Here is a 27,459-nt window from a genome sequence, read left to right on the forward strand (position 1 = left end):
GAACGTGTTAGCCCAAAAAAAGATTTTCCATTTTTTTAGGGTTATGACCGTGGGTTATGACACTATTGAAGTCAGGGTGCGATGCGATATTATGTACTGTGTATTGTGTATGATATGGATATGTATTTTCAACACGCAAGAAAAATACAAAAACTGCAGCTATGAAAAAATGAATCGAAAATTAAAAACAATAAAGCAAAAAAGTAAAAAAGAACTGTTAAGCAAATATAAAAATTCAAACTTTATTATTAAGCTTAGCAATATGATACAAAAATTATGGCTTCCTTTTTCTGAGACCTAACCAAAATCCGTCCTTGCTCGACACTGTTATATTTTTTTTGAAACGTAAGGGGTTCCTAGTATTTTTCGTTGGTACAATGTCAAATTTCCTTAAAAGATGTACCATTACAGTCTTACATTCTAAAAGAGCAAATCTGGAACCTGAAACAGATAATTAATTAGTGTTATACGTTCACTGAATTCAAGTACTGGCCTAATTTATCTTGTTACAAACAATCCGAATCGGAGGATTATTTCGTCGTCGTCACGGCAAAAGTCACTAAGTCCAAAATAACAACCGTCTACCTGACAACAGAATGGTAATTTTGGACTTATGCATATTCAGTGACTTAGGGAACCATCTCTACGTACTTTCTAGGACTTCGTTATTTCTGCTACACTATGAAACTTGATATTGTGAATCGATCAGGACACTTAACTTTAACAAAAGTGGACTTGAGTGAGTTTTGCCGTAACGACGACGATTTATGACCTGTCTTTGATTTATTGCAAACATTCTTTGTTATTCTAGAAAAAGATGTTTTTGTCTTTTTGTTCGAAATATTTCTAGAAAACTGTAATAGGGTATATAAAGACGATTTGAACGAACCGTATAGTCAGTGATAAAATTAAATTTACGGGAACAAAAGGCAGATATCGAACACTGTGTTTATTAAATCTTGCATCTTGCCCAAGTATACTTTCGCTCCTAGAGCATCATCAGGGGCATTTCGTCAAAACAGGAAGGTATCCTTGAATGTCATAAACATTTGTCTAATTTGGGGTGGCAAAATTAACATATATAGTACGGTACTACTTCTAAGTCAGGTACATATTGAAGATCTATCTAATTAGCCTTCTTCGGTCCATCTTTGGACATAGGCCTCCCCAATCCTTTTCCATTCTTCTCTGTCTGTCGCTACAGTTATCCACCTAGAGCCAACGTGCTTCTTGACATCATCTGCCCATCTCATTTGTGGTCTTCCTCTGCTTCGTTTATATTGCCACGGTCTCCAATTTATGAGAATTTTGTTCCATCGGACTTCCTTTTGTCTTATAGTGTGTCCGGCAAATCTCCATTTCAACTTTGCAACTTCTTGTCTAACATCCCTAACTTTGGTTTTCTCTCTTATCCACTCGTTTCTCTTTTTATCCAATAGTTTTATGTGCAACATTTGCCTTTCCATTGCTCTTTGCGTCTTTATGATCTTGTCCATGTTTGCTTTTGTAAACGTCCACGTTTGTGAACCATAAGTGAGAACAGGGAGTACGCATTGATTGTATACCTTGGTCTTAAGATGTTGTGGATATCTTTTGTTTTTAAGGATGTAGCTTAGTTTTCCAAATGCCGCCCATGCCAGTCTAACTCGTCTTTTGATCTCTGCTGTTTGGTTTTCCTTGTTAAGTTTTATAATTTGACCCAGATATATATAATCGTGAACTTGTTCTATTTCATCTTGTCCGATCCTCATTGTGATGTCCTCATCTGTATTTGTTATGATTTTGGTCTTGCTGTAATTCATATTGAAGATGGAGGTACTTATATTAAATTAGATATTAAATTAAAAAATTCTTGTAATTTACCTATACAATTTCGGGGGCCACTCCCGAATGGCATATAACTACCAGGTATGATAAGCTTCTTGTTTTCGTCACTGAATCTCTCTGGATCAAATTTTTCTGGATTTGGAAACAGGAAGGGATCCATATGTATTCCAACGATGGGAATAGTCACCGAAGCTCCTTTTTCCAGAATGAAGGTAGACTCGCTTCGTTTGAACGATTCTATTTTGTAATCTTTCACGCATTTGCGCATTATGGCGTATCCCAAAGGATATCTAAAATGATAAAAGATAATAAAATATATTTACATTAGGTACCGGCATAATAACAGGTTAGGTGCTACAAACGCGTGCCACGAACCACGTGCCAATTGGGTAGACACGAGTAGTACCCCTTGTTGGTGCCAAAACAAAATCTTTTAAATTGCTCAAGAGTGCCAGAGCTATATATTTTTTTTATTTAATATCGTAGAACAATTTTGCAAATACCATTTGGTTTCTCGAGGATGATACTGTAAGGTAGGCAATACATTCACCATATGTTGGAAAGGTGTATTGCCTGCTATTCGTATAGTTGGTAGAAGCATGATAATAAAGAAGACAGTTTATAACCTAACCATGGAGTATCATTAACCATACATGGCGCTGCGACCAGTGTTCTCAGACCTCCTGAAATTTCAGGAGACCTACTGATGGCGACCCTCGCCTACTGATCTACTGATGGCGTCCTTAAACCTCCTGATGAAGTGATGAAATTCTGAAAATCATCTGGTTTTGTTCCAACTCGATACAAAACCGTTCTTGAATGATTACGAGGATGGGCAGTAACGAAAAATGTGTTACTGCGCAGCATTACTCGTCATTGCGCATGCGCGTAACGATTCAAGAACGGTTTTGTATGGAGTTTTAATTTTTCAGAATTTTATCCTATTTTATTTTTTTTATTTTTATGCTTTAGCCGCCATATAGCGTTGCCACAGCCGTCCCTTACAGATTTTATAGAGTTGCATGCCTACCTATAAACGTAAAAATACTCCACCAACTGATTCGACTGATTTTTCGTGGCGACATCTAGTTGCCAATCTATAAACGTAAAGACTGGAACTACAGAATTCTACCAATTTTTGAGGCGAGCGAGTCTCCTGAAATCTCCTGATCGTTCGTGGCGACACCTCCTGATCCTCAAAAAAGTCATCTGGGAACACTGGCTGCGACAAAAAATATATAAAATAAAATTAATAAAGAAGATAAAGCAGTAATAATTATAGTAAACATGGACTTTAAAGGTGTACCTCCTATGGAGATGTCAGGGAATGTCTCCGAAAATTGGAAATTCTGGAAACAGCGATTCACAACTTACCTCGTGGCAACGGAAATTTCAAAAAAGGCACACGAGACTCAATGTGCCCAGTTGTTAACGTTAATAGGCGACGAGGGAATGAGAATTTATAATACATTCACATTCTTAGAAGAAGAAAAAAATAATCTAGAAGTTTTACTTACAAAATATGATAACCACTTTACACCAAAGAAAAATTTAACCTATGAAAGACATCAACTATTAACCAGTAAGCAAACAGAATTTGAAAGCATTGAGCAATTTAGTGTAAGAGTGAAAAATATATCATTACACTGTGAACTAGGTGAATTAAGAGAGAGCCTAGTTAAAGATATTTTAATTTGTAGTATAAAATCTAACGAAATTAGAGAAAAACTCCTACAAGATGATTTAGTAACATTAGAGGAAGTCATAAAGAAAGCAGTTTATATAGAAAAAACCAAAGAACGTAACATGGCTATATCCAGTTACATGGAGCCAGGTACCAGTGACTTAAATGTAGATAAAGTAAACAAAAATCCCTCACGAGATGTAAGTGGAGAATCCAGACAAAAATTTGCTACCCAACGTCAAGGCAACAATAACCAAGAATGCAAGAAATGTTTGTATAAACATGATTTTAGAAAATGCCCTGCTTTCGGTAAAATATGTGCAACATGTGGAGGTTACAACCATTTTTCGTCAGCCTGCTACAGTAAGAAGAACAACAGAGATAGAAGAAGTGTTCATGCTATCGGAGACAACAGTGAAGATGAGTTCCTTTACGTGGAAGCAATTGATATGATTTCAAACAATGGTGACATAGCATGGGCTCAGGACTTAAATGTAGAAGGTAATATTATAAATTTTAAATTAGACTCAGGCTCTATGGCTAATGTTATACCTGTAAGTATTTTAAATAAAATAGATTTTGATTTCAATAGAATTAGAAAGACTAAAGTCACTTTAAGTTCATATTCAAAAAATTTACTACCTATAATTGGAGAATGCTGGTTAAATTGCAAATATAAAAATAACCAAAAAACTATGTTATTTCATATTATTGATTTAAATACATGTCCAATATTGGGTTTAAAAGGCTGCATAGAATTTGATTTAATCAGTAGGGTTAATATGGTAAATATAGAACAAAAAAAATAGCGTAAATAAATTATTGATAGATTATAACTCACTGTTTAAAGGCATAGGTTGTCTAGAAGAACCTTATCATATTGAGCTCAAACCAGACGCAAAACCAGTAATATATCCCCCTAGAAAAATTCCATTTTCCATTAAAGAAAAGTTCAAAATAACACTTGATAGTTTAGTAAGGCAAATGTTAATTGAAAAAGCAGATGATGCTGCAGACTGGGTAAATGCATACGTTTTGGTGAGAAAACAAAATGGAGATTTAAGACTTTGCTTGGATCCCAAGGACTTAAATACCGCTATCAAAAGGCACTATCTCCAACTACCAACATTTGATGAACTGATAGAAAAACTGGCAGGAGCAAAAATTTTTAGCACCCTAGATGCTACTCAAGGTTTCCTTCAGATAAAGTTGGATGCAGATAGCTCAAAACTGTGTACTTTTTCTACACCGTTTGGTAGGTATAGATTCCTTAGAATGCCCTATGGACTATCCAGTGCACCAGAGGTATATCAGGAAAGAATGTCTGAGATTTTTCAAGACATAGAAGGCGTAAGTGTCTTTATTGATGATATTATAGTGTCTGGCAAGAATGAAAGTGAGCATTATAATAGATTGCAAGAAGTTTTAAAGAGAGCCGAAGAAAACAACATTCGTTTTAATAGAAGTAAATGTAAGTTTGGTCTTTCAGAAGTTAAATACATGGGGTATAAAATTACAGCAGAAGGCCTGAAACCAGATGATGAAAAAGTGGAAGCAATAAAAAACATGCCTTATCCAAAAAACGTAGCGGATGTGCAAAGATTCTTAGGCATGGTTACTTATCTAGGTAAGTTTATAAACAATTTGACAGAAAAGACTGCCCCCCTCAGACAATTGATAAAAAAAGATATAATATTTGAATGGACTAATATTCACAGTAATGCATTTAATAACCTTAAGAAAATCATTAGTAGTAGCCCTTGTTTAAATTTTTTTGACATAAATAAATTAACTACTATCTCTGTAGATAGCTCTAAATATGGCATGGCCGCAGTGTTATTACAGGATAATATGCCTTGTGCTCACTCTTCATGCTCTTTTACAGAAAGTCAAACTCGCTATGCGCAAATTGAGAAAGAGTTGCTTGCAGTCTGGTTCGGTGTTAACAAGTTCTCACAATATGTGTTTGGAAAAAAATTCGTAGTGGAAACAGACCACAAACCGTTAACCAGTATAATAAAGAAACCTTTGAATACATGCCCAGCTCGACTACAAAGAATACTTATTCAACTTAGAAAATATGAATTCGAATTAGTATATAAACCAGGAAAAAATCTAATATTAGCTGATACACTATCCAGAGCATTCCAAAACAAAACCTTCAACGAAAACATAGACATAGAATTAAAAGCACAAGTATGCATGATAATGGAAAATGTAAATGTCTCAAAACAAAAAAGAGATGAAATAATAGAAGCAACTAAAAATGACCCAGTACTTAAAAAACTAAGAAATCAAATCCTTACAGGTTGGCCTAATCGTATTAAACAAGTACCAGAAGAAATTAAACCTTATTTCAAATACAGGGATGAACTAACTTTAGTAGAAGATTTAATATTTAAAGGCCAAACTTTAGTAGTACCAAAAACAATTAGAAAGGAAATTTTGGAAAAACTGCACTATAGTCACATTGGTGTGAGAAGAAGTATCGATAAAGCGAACCTATCCTTTTTTTGGCCTCACATGAACAACCAAATAAAGGACATGATTTTAAACTGTAACATATGTCAAACTTTTCAAAATTCCCAAAAGCCTGAACCCATGATTCCTCATTTATATGAAAAAAAAAACCATGGTATAAAATAGGTTGTGATTTATTTCATTTTGGAAACTGTGTATTTTTAATAGCTTGTGATTATTATTCAAAATTTTTTGAGATTGTCGATTTAAATAAAAATTTAACAAGTGAAAATGTAATACTAGCACTTAAAACAATATTTTCCAGGCAAGGCATTCCTGTAGAACTAATGACAGATAATGGTCCAGAATTTTCAAGTAATATATTTAAAGAATTCACGAAAAAATGGAACTTTACTCATATAACTAGCTCACCGAGATATCCACAATCCAATGGATTCGTGGAAAGGCAAATTCAAACAATTAAAAAAACTTTACAGAAATGCGCTGCCGAAAACAAGGATATATATTTAGCGTTATTAGATTTAAGAAATACTCCCTTAAATAATAGTGACACTCCTGCAAGAATTCTAATGAATAGGGACCTTAGGGACCAAATGCCAAACTTAACTAATGATAAAACTAAACAATTTGACACATCAACATATGATAAATTTTTAGAAGATAATAAATACAAACAAAAAATTAATTTTGATAAAAAAGGTGTTAAAGAGCTTCCTGATTTGCAAATCAATTCCAGGGTTAAAGTACAAATCAAACCGGGTGACAATTTCTGGCATTCGGGAAAAATTTTACAAAAAGTTAATATTAGATCATATAGAATAAAGCTATCTAATGGTACACAAATAGTAAGAAACAGAAAATTCATTAGAATTCTTAATACTAGTCAAGAGAAGTCGGTAGAGTATCCTAAAAACGATTTGTTTATAGATAATAATAAAACCCTGAGTTACAGTTATATACCAATTACTAAAAATTCTGTAAATCCAAATCCCAGATTCGGTAACTCAAGTCTGGAACTTCCCTCAACCTCGACAGCTACTAGTGATTACTGTGAGAGTGAAAGTGTAAGTAGTGATGTTGGGGGAGAGGAAGGAAATACAAAATATACTCGTAGTGGTAGACCTTCTCGTACACCTTCGTACTTGAAAGAATATATGATGTAGTTGTAGTATGTTTAATCTGGATTGTGTTTTCTGTTCATGTGAACTTTTATTTTGTTTGTTAGACTTAGACTTAGGAAGAGAGGTGTAAGGTAGGCAATACATTCACCATATGTTGGAAAGGTGTATTGCCTGCTATTCGTATAGTTGGTAGAAGCATGATAATAAAGAAGACAGTTTATAACCTAACCATGGAGTATCATTAACCATACAGATACCAAGATATTAGTACATGGCTTGAAGACCAAAGACAAAAGATCTTTGAGCAATGAGCAAAAATATTACAGCAGGCGACAGAAGTACTATTCTGCAATAACACGACTAAAGGATTTCAAACCAACAGGTTCCGATAATATCGGGTGGACCAAAAGTCAGTTAACGCTATCAAAAAAAGTCACGCACAAGTTTGCGACGTCTCCAAGAAAATATATCATGCTCTGTGAAGGGTAATCCATAGTTACAAGGTATTCGATATTTTCAGCAAGACGGTGCACCGCCTCATTACGGATTTCAAGTTCGTGAGTTTCTAAATGACCAGTTTAGTGATTGGATAAGGAAAAGAGACACAATTGAATGGCCCGCGCGTTCGCCATATTTGACGCCCTGTGATTCTGCCTTGTGGGGATGAGTACTTAAAGATACAGTTTTTGCCAATTTGAAGTTCTCCGTGCCAATTTGGAAGTCTGTAGAAAGACTTGTTTCAATATGTATAAGCGTTGTCAAAAAGTATTGATGAAGGTGGTTTACATTTTGAACATAAAATGTAAAGCAGGCACTTCTTTTGTACCTACTTGTTTAAAATAAAACAATAAACGTTTTTTTACTTCAGTTATTTTTGCTTTTATTAATATACAAAACGGTTAACTGACTTTTGGTCCACCCGGTATACAAGCATTACTATTCAAATTAATGGACAACGAATCAACAGCAGAATCACAAAGATACTCAACAACATATTACATACTACTCCGGAAAAATACTAACTGCTGTCTTAAGTTTGAGTCTATTGCATTCATAAAAAAATTAGTTACCAATACATGCGAAGAATACCGTACGATAAGCCTCATGCATGAGTAGTATTGCCAGGTCCGATTTGTTTTTAATCGGTACATAAGCAAAAACAAATCGGGATTTAGGGCTGTAGATCGGGACAAATAAACAACAATAGCCCAGTAAATGACCGTTTTGGAGTGTAATTTTTTCATAGTCAACTCCGAATTGCATGAAAATCTGGTTTTAGGTTCTACTTACTGTCTACTTCAAAGTTGAACTTGTAGGTACCGTTTGTTGCTTTTACTTGGGGGGTTGACAGTTACCCCTTCTCGGGGGTAAAAGAACGCGCGTTTAAAATAAGCCCCAAAATGGATCAACTGACTAACTCTAAAAAACTTTTGTTCTATATAATTTTTAAATTAAGTCAATACTTTTCGAATAATTTTATCGAAAAAATATTCTTAGCAAAAATGTAGCTTTTAAAAAAGCAAAAAAAATTGTATGTTCAGAAAGTCTATAATACCAGTAAAAGCAAAGTTGTAGCTCATGAAAAATACGTTTTCATTCGTCAAATTCCAAATCGAATTTTTCAACTTGAAATAACCAAAAAATTAAGCAATTTTCGGGCAAAACCTATTACAATTTTTTAAAGTGTTTAAAAAACTCTTTAATTTTGTTTTATATAAAAGTCTCTAGCATTTAAACTAAGCGATTTACGCTCAAAATAAAGTTGGCTCCTTTTTTTGGTAAAAAAAAATCGTGAAAATCTCCCCCTATTTAGCACCACCGCTTTACCATTTACTTTATATGTGTATTGTTTATACGATCTGTAAGGTTTACCGGTTGGGAGTGCTTAGTTTCAAAAAAAAATTTGTTTTATAGTAAAAAAAATTTTTCCTAAAATATTGGAAAATGCCCTTTTTCAAAATAACTTAAAAAGTATTAGGGAAACTAAAAATCTCAAAGAGTAAAAAGTAGGTAGGTTTTGCTTTTATAAATATGATAGATTCATTTTGTTTTTCTGTAAGACAAAAATTGGTTAAAATATGGCTGTTCATATTTTGCATACACTCGTGATTAGTGACTCGTTCAGGCCCCTTCAATCATGTAAAAAATACATAAGTAAATTGTTTGTAAAGCGGTAACGATTAATTTCATTTGGGTGCTAAGTAGGGGGAGATTTTCACGATTTTTTTACCAAAAAAAAGGAGCCAACTTGATTTTGAGCAACTCACTTAGTTTTGATGCTAGAAACTTTTTTAGAAATAAAAATAAAGCTTTATTAAAAATGTTTTAATTGTTTTTTCCGAAAAGTGCTTCATTTCTTAGTTATTTTACGTTGAAATATTTGATTTGGAATTTGACGAATAAGAACGTATTTTTCATGAGCTACAACTTTGCTTTTGCTGGGTTTATAGACTTTACGAGTTCACAATTTTATTCATTTTTTTAGATTATGCTACATTTTTGCTAAGAATATTTTTTCCGATCAGATACTTACTTTTTGAGTTATTTGTGAAAATCGCCTGAAAACGTGATTTTTTTGTCGAAAAATGCACATTTTCGATCGTAAATAACTCAGAAAGTATTAATTAATTTAAAATTATATAGAAATAAATTGCTTAGAACTAGTCAATTTATCCATCTCCGGACTTATTTTAAACGCGTGGTTTTTCACCCCCAACTTGGGGTGACTGTCACCCCCGAGTAAAAGCAACCAACGGCACAAGCCGTCCAAATTTTCATGCAATTCGGAGTTGCTCCTGAAAATTACACGGTATCGCCGTATTTCCCGTTCATTTACTGGACTACAAGGTGTTTCTGTATTTAATCCTACATAATAATAATAATCAGACGAAATTACAAAAAAAAGTCGTTGATTAAGTAAATTATTTATTTTTTATTAAAATTATATTTTTCATTCGATTATGCCGCTTTCAGGAGTGCCTTGTTTTTATAACATAGTTATAAAATTCACTGCAAGTTCTCCTGAAATTGGTTTTCGTGGATGAAAATCGGGACATTTATTGTCCCGATCAGGTACAAATCGGTACGCTTCCCCAGACCCCTGAAAATCAGGACGTCCCGCGCAAATCGGGACACCTGGTAACGCTACTCATGAGTCATCTCCTAAAATCGTGCATCTTGAAGATTGGAAGCATATGAGATATGGCTATACCCAGGAATACTTAAGATCTTGTGGATTGGACCGAGTTGCAAATGAGGAAGTTCTGAGAAGAATGACTAAACATCGAGAGTTATTGAGCACCATCAATTGTCAAAAGTTATAATACTTTGGACACAATATTCCAAATGAATAAAAATATATCCTCTTACAGCCATCCTAAAAGCCATCCTACAAGGAAAAATATTTGGAAAGCGATGTCCAGGAGAAGGAAGAACATCTTGGTTAACTTATTAAATTACATATACATTACTGGCATAACTTATTAAATTACATATTAAATTTCTTAAGATAGATTACGCAATTTGCAATTTTTTTTTAATTTTGCAATAGATTGTTACTGATTTTTATTTCACTTTATTATGTTTTATTTATATTGACGATTTGTATAATTTTAGCAAATTGTATTTGTTATTGTTTTTATTTATGATTCTTGTAAGCTATGTCTATAAAATTTTTAAATTTTTCATGACAATAAAGCATATTTCTATTCTATTCTATTAAAGAACCTCCGAATCTGGTTCAACACAACATCTGTGCAAATTTACGCGCTGCTCAAAAATTCACAATTCGACAACAACAAAAACGAAAATCCTGAAAATCATCCCCAGTACCTTCGTAATACTTCAGAAATAACTTGATCTAGATATTTCATCTTCAACACCTCTTCGTACGTTAATTTTCCGTCACATTGCTTGAAGACCTCATCTACTTCTTGTTGAAGCCTTCGTTGAATATCTTGGTGGATCGCCAACTGATGTGACATTAAAGCTAGAGTGGTGGAATTGGTATCCAAACCTCCTATTACGAATAATATAGCTTGAGCTGCTATGATATTATCTGTAATTTCCATTTTTCTGATAGATTTTTGTATGGTTGATTCTTGGACTACTGCATATCCGTCGTCTTGATCTACTTTGTTTGTTTCAACTTTAAGCCTACCTGAAAAAAGAAATAATAAGTAAAAAAACAAATAGGACTAGGTGAAGCAACTGTAAAATTAGAATTATTTCAGCAAAGTTTGTGCGCAATGAGTTCCTCGTCTTTTGTCAGAGGACCAAAAATGCTTGAGAATGGGTTTATCTTTGCAACCTCTCAGGGAATACAGGCAAATCGATATGGACTTCCTGTAAGTTTAAAGTACTGAAAGAGAATCTAAAACAAAGGAAATGAAGGCTATTAGAGTATGTATCTACCTTTTATTCCCGATTTATATCCTTGTGATTTTCACAGCCTTGAAAAAATGAAAAAGATGTTAAAAGGTCATCATTTTCAGTCGGTTTTTCTAGACCAAAAATGTGTTTGAATTAAACAAACCTCGTTTTACAGCACAACTATGACTAGACACATTACAGTATGGTGCAAATGAAAGGAATAATTTCGTTATTTCGTAAACCGGCGACTTTAAGAAAAAATCCCGAAACAGGTCGATTTTTATTTTTTAATTATGATATTTTGACATACATGTCATACTAGGCTATATCATCTACCTGGGCGTGATGACGTAATCGATGATTTTTTTAAATGAGAATAGGGGTCGTGTGCTAGCTCATTTGAAAGGTTATTCAATTCTCTATTCAGTAATATCAACATTTAAATAATTTTTTTACAGGGTGTCCATAAAAAATATTTTAATTAAATTATTTGCCAAAAAAAGAAGAATGTATGTAATTTATTGAATTCAAAATACATTATACTGCTGTCAGCAATTAGAAAAATAGTTATTTATGAAACAGTTCGTGAAGTATGCTTTTTGCGAACGCACGCGATATTTAGAGCACGAGCGACAGCGGAGCGAGTGCTATACATCGCGTAAGTTCGCAAAAAGTACTTCACGCACAGTTTCATACAATATTTTATCGACTCTACCATAAACAAATAAAAAAACTGTAACTCTTCGTCACTGGAATTCATTTCTATTCTACAATTTTTAGAACTTTGACATTTAAAAATTCTAACTTCTTTCAAACCACAAAACTGTTAAAACTTTTGTCGTAATTTATTGCTCATTATGTCACCACCATGACAACGCGAAATTTAAGGATATTTGATTATATGAAAGTGTGTCAAAAACAGTGCGAAAAAGTAAGACCCATTTAAAATACATTGTTACTTCACGCACACTTTAAACACTTCACGCACTGCTATCTATAATGACAGTTTTCACAAACTAAAAACTTATACATAATATGACGTAGAGTAGATAAAAAATATTTATATCACAAATAAACATTGCTTTTCTTTTAAATCAAATGTTCAAACTTCCAACACGCAGGTGGATGGCAGGAGCTGGCTTGAACATTGAATTTAATCGAAAAGCAATGTTTATTTGAGAAATAAACATTTTGCTGTTCTCGGGCAACAGTAAAATTCATTTTAAATTAAAAAAAATACATACCTACATTGTTCTTTTTTTTTGTCAAATGATTTAATTAAATTTTTTTTTGGACACGCTGTACAAATAATTATGTAAATGTTTATATTACTGAATAGAGAATTGAATAACCTTTCAAATTAGCTATCACACGACCCCTATTCACATTTAAAAACATCATCGATTACGTCATCACGCCCAGATGGATGACGTCAATAGTATCACATATATGCCAAAAAATTTCATAATTTAAAACTAAAAATCGACTTGTTTCGGGATTTGTCTTTAAAGTCGCCGGCTTACGAAATAACGAATTTATTCCTTTCATTTGCACCATACTGTATAAAATAAACATGTATGATGGTAACTTACCCTTCTTAGCTTCCATAAGAAGGTGAATCATGTCGGGCCGAAATATATTGTGTTTTTCTCTGGTTTCCATATTTTCTATTACTATCTGTTTGAAGAAATTTAAGATATTCTGGGAAATAATAGGTATTCCAATGGCCTAAAAAATTGATTGTAATAGTCGACTAGGTACGGTTTTTGCATCTTCGTACTACATATTTGTAATACCTATACACTGTCTAATTTACTTACCGTTGCACGTCATCCGCGTCATAGCCTGCGACGTCGCATGATACCAACACGAAATATTTAGGCGGTAGGTGTGTTCTTTTTTAGAATAATTTTGTGCCAGGTACCTTGGAATTACAGCCACTAGACATATTTTATTATATACGCGTAGAAATAATATTTGAAGATTTCTATTAATATTAACTTAAAGAAATACACAATAATATGTTTCATTTAATTTGTATAAATGGATTATTATAAAGCGTTTTTATGAAGCACATTTGTCCGGAACACACTGTAACTGTAATTGAACGAAGGTGACATTTTGGCATAAATTGGTAACATTTGTTTGACAGTTGCGATATTGGCAATTCAGATTTGTTTTTATTCTTTACTATAAGTATTTGTTTTATTATATTTATTGTTTTTATTATTTACTTTATCGTAAGATTATAATTTATTTCTTGTTTTCTATTTCTAATGTTTTTATTTATTTACTTTGAATATTAATTTGTTTGGTTGTATAATCCACTTCGCAATAATTATGTGATCTATTTGATTTAAAATGGATTCAGGGTTTTTTATACTTTGGCAACTATGTCAACTTAGATCTCTGGTGTAGATAATGACGTGCAACGGTAAGTATATTAGACGAACTGTACATATTTTCGATACTTACTTTAAAAATTTTTGGAAACATCAATGAGAAAAACATTCTCAATTTTCTTCTTGGACTGGGCGTAATAAGTTCGGTTCCCATTGAAAAAAAATCGTTATTTTCGTTATTGAAACTGTCACAATTAATTCCAAAAGCGCACGTGGCAATGACATCGTTCGAGAACATAGTAAACTCTTTTTTGAGCTCTATTTCTTCAGTGTTCATGTCATAAAGATGTTTGGTAAAGTTTTCAGCCGTTTCTAAAATATATGTATATTAGTGAGTGACTATAACGATTAAAGTAAACTGTGAACCTGAGGCATATTGATGCCATCGGGCAATGGTGGAAATTTATTCCACTAAAACATCAGCAGTTTACCCGTCTTAATCGCCATCATTTTGTACTCTACAGCCGAGTATAACTCGTCAGTTTGTAAAAAAAAATTGAACATCCCGTATCTCAGAAAAGAAGCGTTTGCGGACATATGATTATACATAAAACAAATTGTCATTATTTTCTCATGTAAAATTACCCCTTAAAGTTTGTCGCACTTATTTAGAAACACCCTGTACTGATGACGAACATGGCCAGTTGTTAAAGTACCTAACTTTTTTATTATTCAACATAAGCGAATGAATCGAAAGACAAAATGTTAAGAAAACTTGAGGCTATAGTTGGGTTTTAATTTCAGTATTTTATAAATGCAAGAATAGTCCACAGGGTGATGCGAACTTTGAGAAAAAAACACGGTTTGATTCGTACACCCGGTATACAATGACAGTTTAACTGTCTAGCAACAATATTATTACATCGATATTGTCAATGGATAAGGTTATAACTTGGTAAAAAATCACTTAAATCGGACAACAGGTTTAGGAAATTCAAAACATCAAAAATGACCAAATTTTTAGTGGATCGATTTTTTGCACCGCAGTGTAGATTACATTGTTACCAAGAAAGAAAAAAAAATAAAGAAGATAAGAAACTATTTGTTTTAAAGTCAATATCATAAAAAAATTGAATGTAAAACGAATAATGTTTAAATTGTTTTTATTTATTTACGTTTTTTAGCAGTCAGTGTTACCACCCATATCCTTTTGCATGGGCATGCTCCTAATCAAATGGACCGTGATAGTCGTGACGTGACGACAAATCAATGTTGGCTACTCTGGAAAGGTTTCCAAACAAAGCAAAAATTCACACGTGGTGCTTGTTTTGGTTTTTATAATTGGAATATATTGCTTGTAGGATGTTTAATTTTTACACAATAGTATAATGTGTTGGGTACCCGTGATTGTAATCAATGCTCATAGTATATTTCCCACCATATTTCCAAATGGGACTGGTTAAGAACCTGAAGAAACGCAGTAAGTACTATTTAGTGTGTAAATCCTTGATTTTGTATAGGGACATTTATTTAATACTATTAAAAGCAATATGATTGATACCATAGCATGTAATCTATGCTACCTGTAACAGTTATGTTACTTCCCACCTCTACCAATCTATCTATGACCAACTTCACAGATAACCTACAACATGTAATTTAGATATTAGCATATGTTCATTGAGTATAATGAATAAAGGTTTCATGCCGTCTAAATTGTTTAATATTCTTGGATGTGGACACCGTGGACACCACATAATTTGGCGACGAAGATAAATAAGCAGTAGACAATTTTACAAGCAAGGCGCTTGAATAATTTAGTATTTGCATGGTGCAAAATGGAAGGTGCAGTATTTCCTTCAACTCAAGTGAGTGTTCTAAGGGGCGCAATAGGCAGCCTACAAGAGTACCGGATAGGTACTGATTGGAATATATACCAGGAGAGGTTAGAGCAATATTTTATTGCAAATTATGTAGAGAATGATAGAATGGTTCCAGTATTATTGACAATAATTGGTGATAAGGCCTATGAAATATTAAAAGGATTGTGTGACCCAGTTTTACCTAAGAATAAGACTTTCGATGAACTATGTATTCTTCTACAAAAGCAATTCACTAAAAAAGTTTCTGTTTTTAAGGAACGAATAGAATTTTATTCTTTGAGACAAGCTGAAAAGGAGTCCGTGGCAGACTTTTACGTAAGAATTAAAAATAAAGCAATAGATTGCAAGTTTGGGACTACATTAAACGATGTTTTAAAAGACAAATTCGTTTGTGGTGTGAGAAAGGGACCAGTCCTGGATTGCTTATGTGAGGAGGATCATACAAAAACCTTAGAACATCTATATGAGTTGGCGTTGAGAAAAGAAGCTGCAGCAGTAGAAGCCAACACTTCAGTTCCAGTAAATAAGATATCAAGCACCAGTGTTAACCAAGGCAGAAATAGAGAAGCACGAGAAGGAGGTTCAGGAGGTTTGTATGGAGAGTCAAAGTGTAATGCGTATGGAGGAATAAAACATGACTTTAGAAATTGTAAGTACCGAAAATATAGTTGTAAGATCTGTCGGAAGGTTGGCCATCTGGCTAAAATGTGTAATAAAAACAAAGGAAAAAGTACTCATTATGTAGAACCTGTAGAGAGTGAAAATTCTGATTCAGAAAATGTACAAGATTTTGATTTTGTAAACATGTACCATACCTCTTTTGATAATGTTAATAATGTTTTTATAAAACCACACAAGGCAAATATGTTAATTAATGATTGTACTATTTTAATGGAACTGGATTCAGACGCAGGTATCTCTGTCCTTCCTGAAAATATTTATATCAGATATTTCAAAACCAGTGCATTACTTCCAACTAAAGTTAGACTCAGATCATTTGATGGAAGTATTATTACACCTTTAGGTGAGATTTTCGTAACTATTCAATATAATAATGTTAGGGTAGATAACTGTAGGTTAATTATAATAAAAAATGGAACAACAGCCTTAATTGGTAGAGATTTAATGAAGACATTTAATTTCGAGATTAAATTACCGGGAGTTCCTAACATTAATATAAATAAAATAGATCAGGATGCAGAGATAGCCAGGTTAGTAAAAAATATAGTTCTCTCTTTAGTAATGAATTAGGGCATTATAGGTTTGAAAAAGTTGACTTAAAAATGGAACCAAATGCAAAACCTATATTTTGCAAACCAAGGCCATTACCTTTTGCTTTTAAAAGGGATGTTAATGCAGAATTAGATGAACTTGAAAGTAAGGGTGTCATTACCTTGATTGAAAATGCTGAATGGGGCACCCCACTGGTTCCCATTGTCAAGGAGACAGGCAAAATCCGTGTATGTGCTGACTACAAAATAACCGTAAATAAATTTCTAATTGATGTCAAGCATCCATTGCCAAGAGTGGAGGAGTTATTTGCAGCCCTCCAGGGTGGGCACCTTTTTACAAAACTTGATTTCAAAAATGCTTACAACCAATTGGAGCTAACGGAGGAGACAAAAAAACTTTTAAGTTGGAGCACACACAGAGGTATTTATCAGGTAAACAGGCTACCATATGGTACAAGACCGGCCTGTAGCATTTTTCAAAAAATTGTAGAAAAAGTTTTGTTAGGTATTCCAAATGTTATTAATTTCTTAGATGATATTGTGGTAACAGGTCCTAATAGAGAGGAGCATCTAAAAAATTTGGAAAATGTCTTTAATAGACTTCAGAAGGCAGGCTTTAAATTAAATTTAGATAAGTGCATGTTTTTCCGGCCTGAAATAAGGTATCTGGGGCATATTATTGATAAGGAAGGGTTACATAAAGATCCAGGAAAAATTAAAGCCATTATTGAGTGCCCCAGACCCCAAAATATCTCTGAAGTTAGGGCATATGTCGGGATGATCAATTATTATGGTCGTTTTGTGGCCAACTTATCAACAGTACTGGAGCCATTGTATAGGTTATTAAGAAGAGATGAACGTTTTAAGTGGACGTCAGAGTGTGAGAATGCATTTTTAAAGGCTAAGAGGGAAATTTCTTCAGGTGCGGGCCTTGCACACTATGATCCACAGATGGACTTAAAATTGGTTTGTGATGCTTCCAGCGTGGGCTTAGGTGCTGTTTTAATGCATGTGTATCCAGATGGGTCAGAGAAGCCAATCAGTTTTGCTTCAAGAGTGTTAAGCAAACATGAAGCTAAGTATTCCGTTATACACCAAGAGGCTTTGGCAATATATTGGGGTGTACAAAAATTTTATCAATATTTATTAGGGAAGCATTTCTTTTTATGTTCTGATCACAAACCACTGATGGCCATATTCGGAGAGACAAAGGGCATTCCGCAAATGGCAGCAGGGAGACTGCAGAGGTGGGCACTATTTTTAAGTGGATTTCATTACACCTTTAAACATATTAAGGGAGTAGAGAATAAAACAGCTGATGGACTTTCACGCTTGCCTCTTTCCATACCTAAGGAGGTACAAAGTGATGTTGAGTTTGATTATTTTAATTTTCTGGTAGAGGATAAATTACCAGTTACCGCTGTAGAAATAATTAAAGGAATACGGTCAGACATCGGTTTGAGCAAAGTTTTTAAGTATGTAAGAGATGGCTGGCCAAAAACAGTTCCAGATGAATTGAAAGCATATGCTAACAGGGCTAATGAGCTTACCATTGATAATAATTTAATTATGTGGGGGTATAGGGTAGTGGTACCTTCCAAGTTTCATAAACAAATCTTACAGGAATTGCATAGTACTCATAGCGGAATAGTTCGAATGAAGACAGTAGCAAGGCAATATTTTTGGTGGCCTGGCTTAGATGGAGATATTGAATTGTTTGTAAAATCTTGTGAAGCATGTTTAAAGAATACTACAACTCCACGAAAGGCACCTTTAATTAAGTTCCAAGAAGGAGCTCATGTGTTTGATAGAATTCACATTGATTTTTTAGGACCGTATCATGGGAAGAATTATCTTGTTATTACAGATGCATACTCGAAGTGGCCCGAGGTATATGAGATGTCAAAGACTGACTCAGAACATACCATCGGTAAACTTCGAGACTGTTTTGCCCGATTTGGGTTGCCAAATCAAATTATTTCAGATAATGGTCCACAGTTTAATTCAGAGGAGTTTCAGCGATTTTGTAAAAATAATGGCATTATTCATAAAACTTCAGCTCCTTATCATCCAGCGACAAACGGAGCGGCCGAAAACTCAGTTAAAACCCTAAAATATGCAATAAACAAAATGTTAACAGGCTCCCCGAGCAAGAGTATATCTGAGTTGATTTCAAAATATTTATTTTCTTACAGAACTACCCCTCATTCAGTGACATTTCAAACTCCTGCCTATCTCATGTTTGGGCGTAAAATTAAAACCAGATTTGACTTTTTGACATTTAACGATAAGACATTGAGAGCTAGAGAACAACAGATAAAATACCATAAAGGTAATAGGGTGGTAGAATTTATAGAAGGAGAAGATGTTTATGTTAGGGATTACAGGGTAAATGCACAAAAGCCTAAATGGGCAAAGAGTAAAATAGTTAGAAAATTAGGACATCAAACATTTCTATGTCAGCCTTTAGATAATCCAAGTCTTGAATGGAAAAGACATTTGGACCAAATTGTTAAATGTGGTCATTTTTACGATGAAGAAATATCTAAAATTTCTGATGACAAGGATAGAGATACGTGTGATCCACTAAGTTCAGTTCCAAGTACTTCTGTAAGTTTGCCATTACCTTTAAGTGAAACTGAAGCTTTGGTAACTTTAAAAAATACCAGTGAGACCCAAGGAGTGTCCGGTAGTGTTGAAACCGAATTTTCTAGTGAAGATATCAGTGCGGTTCCTTCGTCAATTAAAGACAGTGCATCACAATCAACCGTTGGGTTGCAGTCACCTAATATTAAGGAAAGATTGAGAAGAACCATCAGACCGCCTGATCGTTTAGATTTATAATTAAGAATATGACAATGTGGTTTTTATATTCGGACCTTGGTGTGGAGGGATGTAATGTATGCTACCTGTAACAGTTATGTTACTTCCCACCTCTACCAATCTATCTATGACCAACTTCACAGATAACCTACAACATGTAATTTAGATATTAGCATATGTTCATTGAGTATAATGAATAAAGGTTTCATGCCGTCTAAATTGTTTAATATTCTTGGATGTGGACACCACAACTAACAAAGATTGTGTCTTTAGAAAAAATGTGCAGATGATTGTTAAAACAAAATAAAATTAAAAATGATTACACAAATCACGTGTATAATTAATTGACAGACGTCAAACGTTTGATTTTTTTGGAAACCTTTTTGACGTCACACTATTACGGTCCATTGTCAACATTTTGTTGCGGTAGCATGTTTTATTCTGAGATAGCAGCTTGTACTAGCCGTGCGGCGTGCGGTGTTCTGTGGATCATCACGGCGAGCTCTAGTTTTCCTGTTAAGCAGACCACTCCAAAACAGTGATATCTTTTACTTCAAGGAAGTCTGTAGTCCCTCTGCTGATATGTGGAGGTGCGTTATCATTCATGACAATTAAATTTTCCATCTCAGAGCATAACTACAGGTTCTAAGACTAAATCAACATACCTGCGAACTGTTAAAATGGGTTGAATAAGAATAAAGCAGTTTTTTTTACCGATCATAATGCCTCCCCAGAACATGACACTTCCTCCTTTATATCCCTGAACAGATTCGACAGTTTCCGTTCTTGCGTAATTTCCTCGCCCTCTAACCAAGTCCTGGTTTCGTCTCAAAGTTTGAGACGCGTTTTAGATACCTATTGTTGGTGTTGAAGACAACCAATTTAGGCGATCAATCTTTTACTGCCTGGATAACTCGGGAACTCGTAACTATCTCCTGGTGTATAGTGCTTGAGTACGAACTGTCTTCCTTATCGTTTCAATTGAAACACATCTGTAGGTTCCAAAACTGCCTTTGGAGCTGCAGGTGAGAAATTGTTGGGTATCTTCTAGCTGCTTGGGCAAGTTACTTTTTGGCGAATTTATCTTAGGCTGTTTTTAAAGTTTTCTAATTCCTGATACCTAGCATAATTTTTGACACAACACCCTGTGTTATCCCTACCACTGCAGATATGTCGCTCTGAGACATTACTTGCACAACAAGACTAATGATCTTTCCTCTTTGCTCGTCCGTTAACCCCCATATACACAAGGCATATTTTCGTTTTTGAAGGCAAACTGTAGTTTATTTTTTTTTCAAAAGAAATAAATATTGGTTTGAAATACATGGTGATTCGATATAAGTTTGGTTGTGAATATTTGACTTTCAGACAGATGTAAAATCTACTCATACCTTCTATAAAAGCGTACATTCCCTTCATCTTTGCGCTGGTAAAGGCCGGTGACAAAGTTGATCTCATGTCTTTCCATCTCTCTCCTTGCAACTCGAACAAATTGTTACCTAGAATAGGATCTGATTGGAAGAAGGTGAAGTGGTCTGTAAAGTGCTCGAAGTCCTTGATGGTGATTGCTTTGATGAGGTCGAGGTCTCTGACGAAAAGTGTCGGTTTGAGTAAAGTATAATTTCCGAAATACCTATAAAAAGTGTTTACTTAAGATAAAACATAGATCTGAATGTATTTTATTGTGGATGGAAATCATTCACAACCCTAATAAAAACTATGGAGAGGCCTATAACTGCTTAATCCACGTTTATAAAAAGCTGGTTACATAGTATATGCATTTTATCCTTATTACATCACCTTCAAATTATTCAAAATACGGCATTAAGAATAGCCACACACAGAAGCATTCCGGATAAGCTCAATAGAAAGTTTGATAGCAGAAACTGGATAGCCACGAAACAAATATTAGAGGTCACCAAAATGGATTTTTGGAGAATAGCTGCAGGAAGATCAAGAAGAGAACATGTCACCAAGGAACGGCTACGAGAAACAATGAAGGTAAAACAAACAATACATGAAATCAACGAAATACAACTAAGATGGTGTGGTCCCGTACAAAGAATGCATGAGGACAGAGTCCCAAAATAAGTACAAAACTGGAAACTGCAAGGTAGAAGAAGAAGAGGTAGACTGAGGAAAAGTTAGCAGGCAGGAATAAACAAAGCCATGGATGAACGAGGTCTGCAAGTAGATCAATGTGCGGACAGAGAGGAATGGCGAATGAGTATCAGAAGACGGAGAACGTTGTAAACCCATAGTATACAGGGTGTAACAAAAATACAGGTCATAAATTTAATCACATATTCTTGGACTAAAAATAGTTCGATTGAACCTAACTTACTTTAGTACAAATATGCACCTAAAAAAAGTTACAGCCCTTTGAAGTTACAAAATGAAAATCGATTTTTTCCAATATATCGAAAAATATTAGAGATATTTTATTGAAAATAGACATGTGGTATTCTTATGGTAGTAGTATCTCAAGAAAAAATTATAGTGAAATTTGGACACCCCATAAAAATTTTATGGGGTTTTTGTTCCTTTAAACCCCCCAAACTTTTGTGTACGTTCCAATTTAATTATTATTGTAGTACCATTAGTTAAAGACAATATTTTAAAAACTTTTTTACCTCTCAGTACTTTTTCGAAAAGTCAGTTTTTATGGAGATATTTTGAATTTTTGTCAAATCCACCACATATTTGTATATGGCTAAGTACGATTATGGATACTTGGTAATAATATGAAAATTTATTTATGATTTACATTTTTAGGTATATTTTGAACCATATTAAAAAAGAAACCACATCTCGATAAAAGGCGCCTTATCGAAAAAATACAAGGGGGTAAAAAAGTTTTAAAAACACCGTGTTTAACTAATGGTACCACAGTAATAGTTTAATTGGAACATACACAAACATTTGGGGGGTCTAAAGGAACAAAACCCCCATAAAATTTTTATGTAAACATATTAAAAAAGAAGCCTAATCTCGATAAAAACTGCTTTATCGAAAAAATACTAAGAGGCAAAAAAGTTTTAGAAATATTGAATTTAACTAACGGTACCATAATAATAATTTAATTGGAACGTACACAAAAGTTTGGGGGGGTTTAATGGAACCAAACCCCCATACAATTTTTATGGGGTGCACAAATTTCACTATAATTCTTTTTTAAGATGATCCTGCTAGTCCTGTCGCCAGGGGGGGTACAACGGCCTCTTTAATTCAGATGGACTTACCCAAGTTTTTTTTATATATTTTGACCCGTAGAATACGAATTTTTTGGGTAACAGTTGATCCGGATGTCGATAAGATTGTTATAGACAAAGAACTTGAGGAATTACATAACAGCGATTTCTCGCAAAACAAAACATCTTTTTGTATTTTTTGGGTCATTTTAAGCAAAAAATATTCCTACAAGTTTTTTCGTAGAATGCATAGGTTTCGAGATAACCGCGGTTGAACTTTAAAAAAATCGAAAAATTGCAATTTTTGAACCCGAATAACTTTTGATTAAAAAATAAAGTAGCAATTCTCCTTACCGCGTTTGAAAGTTTAAGTCAAATTATATCGGTTTTGATTATTTGAATTGCTAAAAATTAATTTTTTTATTGTTAAACAAATCTATAAATACATAGTGTTTCCCGTACCTAATACATGCGTTTTAACGCATGCTACGTAGAAATTGCCTCGCTTGCACTTATAGCTACTCTACCTACTTGTTCGATTTTAAATGAGAAATCATTGAAAACATCACTCACATACTAGGTGTTTATAACTTTGTTTAACAATAAAATAATAAATTTGTAGCAATGCAAATAATCAAAACCGATATAATTTGACTTAAACTTTCAAATGCGGTAAGCAGAATTGCTACTTTATTTTTTAATCAAAAGTTATTCGGGTTCAAAAATTACAATTTTTCGATTTTTTGAAAGTTCAACCGCGGTTATCTCGAAAACTATGCATTCTACGAAAAAACTTGTAGGAATATTTTTTGCTTAAAATGACCCAAAAAATACAAAAAGATATTTCGTTTTGCGAGAAATCGCTGTTATGTAATTCCTCCAGTTCTTTGTCTATAACAATCTTATCGACATCCGGATCAACTGTTACCCAAAAAATTCGTATTCTGCGGGTCAAAATATATAAAAAAAACTTGGGTAAGTCCATCTGAATTAAGGAGGCCGTTGTACCCCCCCTGGCGACAGGACTATGCCATAAGAATGCCACATGTCCATTTTCAGTAAAAAATCGCTAATAGTTTTCGATATATTTGAAAAAATCGATTTTCATTTTGTAACTTCAAAGGGCTGTAACTTTTTTTATGTGCATATTTGTACTAAGGTAAGTTAGGTTCATTCGAACTATTTTTGGTCTCAGAATATGTGATTTAATTTATGACCTGTATTTTCGTTACACCCTGTATATACTGACTTTTCATTTAGATACTTGGTTGAAGAAACGTGTTGAGGTTTTTGTTCCTTTTCTTCGTGAGTTAGTTCAATGCAATAGTTCTTCTTGAAAACTATTTGAGGTTATGTTATTTGTTTTGTTTTGGTGTTTATTTTCTGTTAATGAACTAAAATTATGTGTTATCGAGTTTAATTAAATTAATTTGTTAATAAATTATTTATTAGTTTATAATATGTTGTTTCAGTTTTGACACAGTAAGTATCAGTGCCGGATTTACCACTAGGCCGACTAGGCCGCGGCCTAGGGCCGCAAGTAAAAGGGGGCCGCAGCGTTTTGTAAAAAAAAACCTTTTTGGTAAAAAAATGAATTTTTATTTTTTCCAAAATTAATTAATAATTACTTTTTTTAGTCTTTTGTTGTCACCTGTACTTTTTCCAACAAATGAAACAAATGTTATTTAATTTTAACAATAATTAACTGCAATACTAATTTATAATATAATAATTTTAGCAATATTAATAATTTTAAGAATAACTGCTGTTTGCTATAACTTTTTGAATTATATATTATTTTCTATAAATATAGAAATTATTGTTAGAGCTGTTTTGAGGTTTTAGCCAAATTTTTAAACGAAGATTATTTAATTAGTGAATACAACATTTCAACCTACGTATGTACCATATTCAAATAGAACATTAGTAGCATTTCTATTCATTTATGTTATGCTTTGTGTGTTGTACCAATTTTAAAAAGAAAAATTAAAATAATCGTTATGTATTAATATGAAATGTGGTTTATGCTTTAATTACATACAGTAGAACCCTGATTATCCGTGCTCCTCGGGACCGAAGGGTGGCACGGATAATTGAAAAGCACGGATAATCCGAACATGTATTCCTTATGTATAATACATATGTACGTATACACATACATATGTACCTACCATAAAAAATTACAGAAAAAAATAAATCTTTCATTATGAGTCTCTCTTTCGTCATATAGAGTTTCTGTCAAGTGATTTACGATGACGCTATTTTAATAAAACCTCAAAAACGCAACTTAAGTAATAGAAAATCATAGTACGGATAATCCGCAGCACGGATAATCCGCACCCGGATAATCGGGGTTCTACTGTAATCGTGAAGTTATCGGGGGCCGTTCGGGGTAATTTGGCCTAGGGCCGCAAGTACTTTAAGTCCGGCACTGGTAAGTATACCTATATAAAAAGTGAAAATTCTATATTTGTTGCATTGAGGGTATTATAATTCTATACAGTTTAGATAGTCTTTCATTTGGTTTTACTTTCAGCCTATGGACTAAATTTAAAACAGTTATGTAAATGAAAAATTGCAATATCAACAATGCCCATATACGAATAATAGGTAATTATTGTTGTGTGTTTTTAAAACCATAAAATGAAAAATAATTTAAACACGACATAAAAACTACGGTATTCTCTATGATATCACGTAGGTTAAAACGTGATAAAAATGACGTCAATTGTGGTGGGATAAGTTCACGTGACTTTCGACTTCGAAAAAACGTGATAAACTAACGTGCTTTGGTGATCATTATGGCGTCTTTTCAACGTTTTGTAAACGTTATTTGGTTGCCTGGGAAGGTCTCTAACACAGTGGAAATGTCAAATTCCCAACAGAACTAATCAAGTTCTTTTGTTACACGACTTCCATCTAGGACATACCCGACTTACCTAGGGTATATGCCGTTTCTTACAAAAAGTTATAGATTAAACCTAATTAAAAATCTTTGGAAATCCCAAAAAATATTTTTGGTGGGGGGGTGCTTGGGACAAGGGTTAGGGTTAACACATTTGAAATTGGGGGTTTATAGGTTACCTATCACCAGAAAATAGCCGGGGAGACCAAAAAAAGAAAAGAAAAAAATAATTAAAAATCTTTGAAAACCCCATAAAAATTTGGGGGAGCTTGGGACAAGGGTTAGGGTTAACATTTTGGGCTGAAATTTGAAATTGAGAGTTTATAGGCTACCCATCACAAAAAACAGCCTGGGAGATCAATATTTTTAAACTTTGGTTGTTTCGGAACACCCTAAGCAATATAACTCAAGATATGATCTATAACGTTCAACCTAGAGAGAACTTACATAAAAATATTTAATACCCTATTTTTTATTGCAGACTCATATTCTACAAAATATTCTTAAAGAACTTTAGTACCATAAAAATTCAGTAGGTACCACAAAAATTCAGATAAAACTTGTTTACTTTTTCACGTAGACATACAAATCTGCAATAAAAAAAGATTTAAAAGTTCCCAACACCCCACCCCAGGGGGAAGGGTGGGGTTGATATTTGGAGTCATTCAATAGATTTTTGAAAAATATTGAAAATATGTTTTTCATTTTTTCGATCCGATGTTCGTTTCGTTAAATATTTGACCGTCCCGTTATTTTTGACACACCCTGTATATGTCGAAAAATCATAATTTAAAAATAGAATCGAGCTGTTTCGGGATCTGTGTCTAAAACCTCCCATTTTGGAAACAATGAATTTATTCCATAATTTTGCTCCTCACTGTAATCACATTACTAAATCTAATGAATGTAATGAATAAAAAAAATGTAGTTTGTTGATCTTACTAACCTTCTACTAGGATATTTCCTGTACAAATCTAGCGTGGCGTCAAAAAACGATTTCCCACTGAACACCGTCCTCAGAAAACTTCCCAGCGCACTCAAATGAAACACTTTCTTCTCTTTCCAATAGTTCATAGGTTTGATGAAGAATGAATAATACAGAAATGTACATAATAAAACAAATGCTAGCATCAGCGCTGCCATTTTCGTTAGTAATACAAAATCAGTCTTGTTGATATTTCAAAATCATTTCGCACTTTGATTCAAATTGTTAATAGTGGTTTGCCATGACAGAATCTTGTCTGTCAACCTCGAATTATCATCTCACTACTACCGTATGTTGTGCTATTGGATGTTACTGATTATTTTTTTATTTTTAGTCTTATAAAAAAGCAATTATTGAGTAAAGTTTGTTGTTCTAATGATAACAACAGACGCGCATTAACTGGTCAGATAATTTAAATAGTATTCGTTAGAAATGTTAGTAGTGTAAGCTAATAAGTAAAAAATGTATGTAAATGTAAAATTAAAGTAAAATTAACGGATGTTATACCAGTTGTCCCACCGGAATTTAAACACAGTACCTATTCTTGAATTAAATTCAAGGTATAAATTAAAGGATACAATTTGCAGATGATACAATAGTGTTTTCCAATACCA

At 33.5% G+C, this 27,459-nt stretch overlaps 1 protein-coding gene across 1 annotated transcript; it reads right to left on the bottom strand.

Annotated features, from left to right (window-relative positions):
- Nucleotides 1-217: 217 nt before the first annotated feature.
- LOC114335087 (cytochrome P450 9e2-like) lies at nt 218-27,205 on the bottom strand. The gene is made up of 7 exons (XM_028285246.2): nt 26,807-27,205; nt 21,156-21,397; nt 13,960-14,198; nt 13,077-13,212; nt 10,945-11,272; nt 1,864-2,117; nt 218-441 (listed from the first exon to the last, which is right to left on the bottom strand). Exons 1-7 carry the CDS (start codon nt 27,001-27,003, stop codon nt 275-277), a joined length of 1,563 nt encoding a protein of 520 aa, XP_028141047.1. The 5' UTR covers nt 27,004-27,205; the 3' UTR covers nt 218-274.
- Nucleotides 27,206-27,459: the final 254 nt, after the last annotated feature.

The sequence above is a fragment of the Diabrotica virgifera genome, chromosome 1 (assembly GCF_917563875.1).
Source record: "Diabrotica virgifera virgifera chromosome 1, PGI_DIABVI_V3a".
Taxonomy (NCBI): domain Eukaryota; kingdom Metazoa; phylum Arthropoda; class Insecta; order Coleoptera; family Chrysomelidae; genus Diabrotica; species Diabrotica virgifera.